Here is a 6,881-nt window from a genome sequence, read left to right on the forward strand (position 1 = left end):
CAGCTTAATATATCAGTCACATAAATCACGTGTTGTATCAATGAAATATCACCGATAACATGCGTTTCCTGTGCTTGTATTGCTGCAGTTGTACACCGCTGCGATATTGTATCAGGAAGTGAACCTGCTGTACAGGGGCACCCTGGGTAAATGACTAGGGCAGTTAAACAGGCTTGTAATGCTTGGTCACGTCTGAGTCTGGGGTGGTAAACATGGTGTAATGTGGCGTAATGTTATGTGGAGTGTGTGTAAGGGTTGATATTTAACATGGTGAAGTGTGTAGCAATCTACCCTGCTGCAGTTTCCCAGTGCAGTCACTTCCAGTGCAGTCTTCCAGTGTAGTCAGTCCAGTGCGGTCAGTCCCCTGCAGTCTTCCAGTGCAGTCAGTCCCCCTGCAGTCTTCCAGTGCAGTCAGTCCCCCTGCAGTCTTCCAGTGCAGTCAGTCCCCCTGCACTCTTCCAGTGCAGTCAGTCCCCCTGCAGTCTTCCAGTGCAGTCCCTCCCAGTGCACTCACTCCCCTGCTTTGTCTGATCCTCGGATCGGGAAGGGGAGACGGTGAGAGCAGTCTCCTCACTAGACTGGATTACATCATCGCATTCTTGGGTTTGTGCAGTGACGCACGCTTTCCGTTGCTACTCACTCTGACTCAAACAGAAAACACACACTCACACAGGCAACACACACATACACACTCACCCTTTCATTATTCTATTCATGTCCACATATCAAAGTAACATCAGAGGACATAAACATTATAAGCACACAGTACAGTATAATGACATGGACATTTGCAGGTTCAGTAAGGGTATTAAGGCCTATTATTGCTGACATGGAGCAATATCGAGCTGCTTTGCCCACAATTTTCCCTTACCACTAGCCTGTGGACATTACCAAGGCTACCAAATATAAATACTAAATGCCTGTGGTCAAGTCATTCCATGGCTGAACCCAGGCAAGATCAATCAAACACAGAAAAGTGTGTTTGGTTGAGTGTGGCACATGGTTTCCATGATACAGGGGCACGGCACCAACTCTTCTCTGTCCGTGACCCACATCACCACCACGCCCTTCTTCGGCCTGCCTCTGCAGTGGGCACCAGGATATCCCTACTGCAACCCTGCCAGTGAGCAGCAAATCAATGCAGCTCTTTGGAGACCCCAGTTTACAGTGGCTGATCGATACGGCCTGCTCAGAGGTGTCTGTTTTGAATAGTGAATTGATACAGACCAGTTGTAACATCTCCGTTGAATAGCAAATCAATACACCGCTGTTTTGCGGTCTCAGTGTTGAATCCTGAATCAATACTGATCTGATGGTTTCAGTGTTGAATGGTAAGATGGTCAATGTTTAATAGTACATTGATGCAGTGTTGTGGTTTCATAGTAAAACTGGTGTAATGCTGTTAGTGGTCTTGGTAATGAATAGCCTAGTTAACTAAAGAAATGTTGTGGTCTACTGAATTACATAATAATATGCTGGCTGGACAGGGCTGAACAGTTAATGGAGTGCATTTTGTTGGCATCATTAATGGTTGATTAATCACATCGCAAGACGTGATTAATAGGCAGCTTTATGTGAACAGGAAACTTCAGCAGAAATACTGCATTAATTAATGTCTAACGGGCAGTGTGACACCGTTCAGAATATGAACAAGGCTCGGGGCTCATCTGGTGGGGCGGGGACTTCCCCCGGTCCTGTGCGTATGTGTACTAAACGCCACAGTGTTTTTCCACTTAGAGGATGTAGTTTAAAAGTGAAAAAGGAATATCTAGGAATACTTCCTTCTGTAATGTACTACAGGGGCGGCCTGTAGCGTAGTGGTTAAGGTAAATGACTGGGACACGCAAGGTCGGTGGTTCTAATCCCGGTGTAGCCACAATAAGATCCGCACAGCCGCTGGGCCCTTGAGCAAGGCCCTTAACCCTGCATTGCTCCAGGGGAGGATTGTCTCCTGCTTAGTCTTAGCTCTGGATAAGAGCGTCTGCCAAATGCCAGTAATGTACTCGGTGGTATGACTGTATGTGATTATTGATTCGATGTTTTGCTTCAGCATAACGGTGCGGTTGAGTCATGGCTTTGTGATATTCGCAGAACTCTGACTAAATCTTGCAGTTGCGGAGTCATCCTCGTGGAGTCGTGTTTGTGACGTCACGGAGTGGCTGCCTGGCGTGGTGCTGAGCGTCTTTAGACAGTGCAGGATCTTTGTCTCCTCCTGCTGATCGCAGGGCTTTTTCTTTGCTGCCGTAATCAGCCTGTTTGCTTAGTGCTCCCCTGTGGGAAATGCTAATTCCTGACAATTATCTGAGGTGTCGGAAGGAAGCAGGACAAAATGCCATTAAAGTGCAGCGTGACTCATACTCCCAGATAACTGCCTCGAGTGGGGGGAGGAGAGTGATAGAAAGAACCACGTACAGACTTGATTTGGGCCAGAATATCCATTCAAGCAGGTCTGACAACATCTGATTATCTTCAATACATATGGAGTGTTGGCTGTTTATTGAAAAGCAGTGCTCAGATTTTGGATGCCAAATACCTGTCTGTATACTTTTATAATTTTTTCCCCATGTATTCCCCAATTCACAATCCTTAGTCAGCCACTGACTGTTTAACGCCTTGCGTGCCACACTGTACCACAGGAGAGAGCACTGACTGGAGGAGTGGTGTGTATCTTCCATGACAAATGGTAATATGTGCTGGCCTGGTGTATTGAGGTGGGAATGTTTACAAACTGGCAACCTGAGGAACCATAGCTGATCACGCAGTGGACAGCACAAAATGGCTGCTCTCCCTAGTCAGAGTCGACTACTGATGTGGGTGAGACTCAGACCCACTTTGTTTAAAGTCCCCGTTTCTAATAGCACCATTGTTCAGTTGTGAAAGTGATATTTGCTGTGGTTATGCAAGACTTGTTTCCGTTAGATTAGCTTACATTTTAGTTTGAAAAGGACTCTGTGGTCCTGATCTGTCCTTCCCTTTACACACATCAGCCACTCTAACTGGGTCTGTGCGTCGGGTCTGGGCCTGCTGTGGAGGCCCGCGCGCTGGGGTGTGAACCTCAGATCATCTCAGGAATGAGACCTGCAGAGAGACCATGCAGCTGCTCCACACACACACCCTGTTTCTATGGAAAACATCTGGTGAAAGGAGGGCCCCCTCCACGTGGCCCCCTGCCCTTTAGTGTTCTAGGAGGGGGCCAGACTGTTTTGTGGGTTTGCGTCCAATGAGAGTTTGCATAGTTTGGCTGTCTCTAGATTGACTGCACCTGCATATGTAGCAGGGATAGGACTGAATAATCTAATATCGATTATTCGTACGTGACGGCAGAAATTGATTTTATGTTTGGTGCCATCACCTTTTTTCCAGGGGCAGTTAAAATGTTGTAAATATGTCAAATCTGGCGAGGCTGAGGGGAGAGTTTTCAGAAGTTCTGTGGCTCCTCCTCGCCTGCCAGCACAAGGAGGGAGAGGGGGTCCCGAGGGGTAATGAGGTGTTTCAGATCTCTGATAAGTAGTCAGAGTGAATTGTGTGGTCTTGTCAATGACTGGAAACATTGTGATTCTTCGGCAGATACCATGGACCAAGCTGAAGACACACCCCATCACGCTGGTGAGGAACATTCTTCAGATTCTTATCTGGGCGTTTGATTGACAGGGGGGCTCCAGGGTCTGTGGCTCTGACAGTCGGAGTGATGCGTACGGCGGCGTTTTCTCTTTCAGTCGCTCGACAAAGTGGTGATGGAGATGAGCACCTGCGACGAGCCCCGCCCGCCCAACGGCCCGTCTCCCATAGCGACGGCCTCGGGTCAAAGGTGAGCGAGTCGCACTTCTCGGCCAACGTTCGGAGCGCGTCCGTTTGTCCTGGGCCCGACTCATTTCGCGTCTGTCTGTCTGTCCGCAGCGAGTACGGCTTCGCGGAGAAGGTGGTGGAGGGCATATCTCTGTCCATCAACTCCATCGTGATCCGCATCAGTGCCAAGGCCTTCAACGCCTCGTTCGAGCTGTCGCAGCTGCAGGTGTACAGCGTCAACACCAGCTGGACCACCAGCGACCTCCGCTTCACACGCATTCTGGACCCGCAGCGCGGGGAGGTGAGTCACACATGCCGTCTCACGCTCTCTCACTCTTTCCCTCTTTCTTTCTCACACACACTTACTCTTTCCCTCTTTCTTTCTCACACACACTTACTCTCGCTCTCTCAGCCTCACACTGTCACACTTTCACTATTTCTCCATCTCTCTCGCCCTCACCCACTCTCACACTCATCTGAGCTTGGGCAAATAGCGTTACAGGCAGTCCTTTCTATCTCATCCGAACAATATTGGACGCAGTCTGTTGTCTGGTGGAAGCTGTACACCTACCATACGAATCTAGACAACCCAGCATCAGGCAGCGTGAGCGTTTTGGATTCGGGAAAGTCTCATGACACATTACATCGGTGTGTAAAGTTTCAGTGGAAACTCCCACACGCTCTCTGTGGGAAGAACGGCGCTCACACTGCAGAGGTGTGACTGCAGGGAGTCAGGTGCCCGACTGGCACTGCTCTGCTTCCCTTTATTGCTCTTCCTGCAGAAGCAGAAATGGTCCACTTCTCTGGGAAGTACATATAAGTCCAAATGAAGTTGGTGCATCAGTGCGCACAGACCCACGCGCGCACACACACACACACACACACACACCCAGACCCACGCACCTCCCCAATGCACTGTGTGCTAGCCAACAACTATTCAATTTCCCTTTTGTGGGTGAGAAAACATAAGGAAACTGATGAGGAACTCAACATGATACACAGGGCCGCTGGATTCCAGGAAGGGTCAGAGTGGCTACAGGCTTTTCTTTCATTACGCTGCTAAAACCCCTGAAAACCACTCATTGTTGGGAAGAGGTTTCTGATTACCGTGATTAGCACATTGTGTCGGGTTGGATGATAGGCTGTTACTCAGGTAAAACTGGACACCCCAGTCACTGCAGCGCTCCCGATGGAACAATGAGCCGCGGCTGAAACTATTACCCAATGGGTGTTTCTCAGAACCGATATTGAGAAACCCCATGGCTCTGGGCTTTGGAAGACTGCAGGGCCCTCTGATGGCAGCCATTTTGGCTCCTGCCTCACGCCCATTGTCCACATACCCCACATGTAATTCACAGCTCTGATTGTAATTTCAGGAAAGTCTCCATGTAGATTTAGCTGTTATGTTTGTATCCAACACCGGGTCTGCTTGAATAGACCCTTACTAGATAAACAGACTCAACCAGCAAATACCCTGGACTGCAATTCCTAAAGGACCTAAATTCTACATTTGTCACCATGTCTTATGAGCCACTTTACTGCCAACTACTGCCATTACTTTGGGGACATGAGCGATGGACGTATTGTGGTCCATCATTTTAATTGCTTTGTTCACCCAGAAGAGTGATGTATTCTGCCTGTGTAGAGCTGCATCAGATTCAACAGCAGACATCACCCTTCTGTGTATCGCACTTTAATAGAATGCTAATTATTTACCAAGAATAGTGTTGTCAGGAGCTGTTTGCGGATCGTTTTTTTGAGGCCGCCCGTCTCCCCACAGCTCCTGACCTTTAAGGAGATCAGCTGGCAGATGATCCGCATCGAGGCGGATGCCATCCAGAGCGGAGACCACGAGGTGCTGAGCGCCCCCATCCGCCTCATCACCAACCAGGCCAAGATCCGCATCACTCTGAAGAGACGGGTGAGTACACACACACACTCTCACACTCGCACACGCACACGCACACACACACCCGCCTCATCACCAACCAGGCCAAGATCCGCATCACTCTGAAGAGACGGGCGAGTACACACACACACACTCACACACGCACACTCACATGCACATGCCCACGCCCACACACACACACACACACACACACACACACTCTCACACACACACTCTCACACACACACTCTCACACATGCACACACACACACACACACACACACACACTCACACACACTCACACACACACACACACACACACACACACACGCACGCACGCACGCACGCTCAGACACACACACACACACACACACACGCACTAACACTCACACTCACACACACCCGCCTCATCATCAACCCAGCCAAGATCTGCATTACGCTGAAGAGGTGTAAGCACACACACACTCGTACATGTGCAAACCTGCATATGACACATGGTGTAGCCAGTGTCATGCAATTCATATTTGAGAAGTTTAATTTGATATTGCGATATTGGCTTCTCTATGAAAGGCGAGCTTTATAATTCTGAACAGTATGCAAGCCTTCTAGGTTGCTGGGAATATGTTGACACAAGACTATCGTTTTCCGTGTCTTTATTTGCTGCCCCATGCTGGCTTTGTTTATGTATTCATGATGTTGGATATTTGTTGGTTGACTGGGTGATCTGCAGATGAAGGACTGTAATGTGGTGGCCTCGAAGCTGGTTCTGATTCTGGATGACCTGCTGTGGGTTCTGACCGACTCCCAGCTGAAGGCCATGGTCCAGTACGCCAAGTCCCTGAGCGAAGCCATGGAGAGATCTGCCCAGCAGAGGAAGAGCACGGCCTCCGAGACCTCTGACGTGAGTCCCTGTAAAGCAGTCTATCTGACACACACACTAACACACACCCACACACCCACACACACACTAACACACACCCACACCCACACACACACCCACACACACACACACACACACACACACTAACATATGCACACACACGTGCACGCACACACACACTCACACTAACACACACACACACACACACGCGCACAAACACACACACTCGCACTAACACACACACAGTCACATACACACACACGCGCACGCACACACACACTCACACTAACACACACACACTCACACACGCGCACAAACACACACAAA

General features: G+C 49.3%; 1 protein-coding gene across 4 annotated transcripts in view; it reads left to right on the forward strand.

Annotated features, from left to right (window-relative positions):
* Nucleotides 1–6,881, forward strand: part of bltp3b (bridge-like lipid transfer protein family member 3B) — a 43,793-nt gene that overhangs the window by 18,416 nt on the left and 18,496 nt on the right. For all 4 annotated transcript variants that reach the window (XM_061252214.1, XM_061252216.1, XM_061252215.1 and 1 more), the window contains exons 3-7: nucleotides 3,568–3,606; nucleotides 3,717–3,808; nucleotides 3,898–4,087; nucleotides 5,567–5,707; nucleotides 6,405–6,575. In XM_061252214.1, coding sequence (XP_061108198.1) covers nucleotides 3,568–3,606; nucleotides 3,717–3,808; nucleotides 3,898–4,087; nucleotides 5,567–5,707; nucleotides 6,405–6,575 — 633 coding nt within the window. The remainder of the gene's footprint in view (nucleotides 1–3,567; nucleotides 3,607–3,716; nucleotides 3,809–3,897; nucleotides 4,088–5,566; nucleotides 5,708–6,404; nucleotides 6,576–6,881) is intronic.

Source organism: Conger conger, chromosome 8 (genome assembly GCF_963514075.1).
Source record: "Conger conger chromosome 8, fConCon1.1, whole genome shotgun sequence".
Taxonomy (NCBI): domain Eukaryota; kingdom Metazoa; phylum Chordata; class Actinopteri; order Anguilliformes; family Congridae; genus Conger; species Conger conger.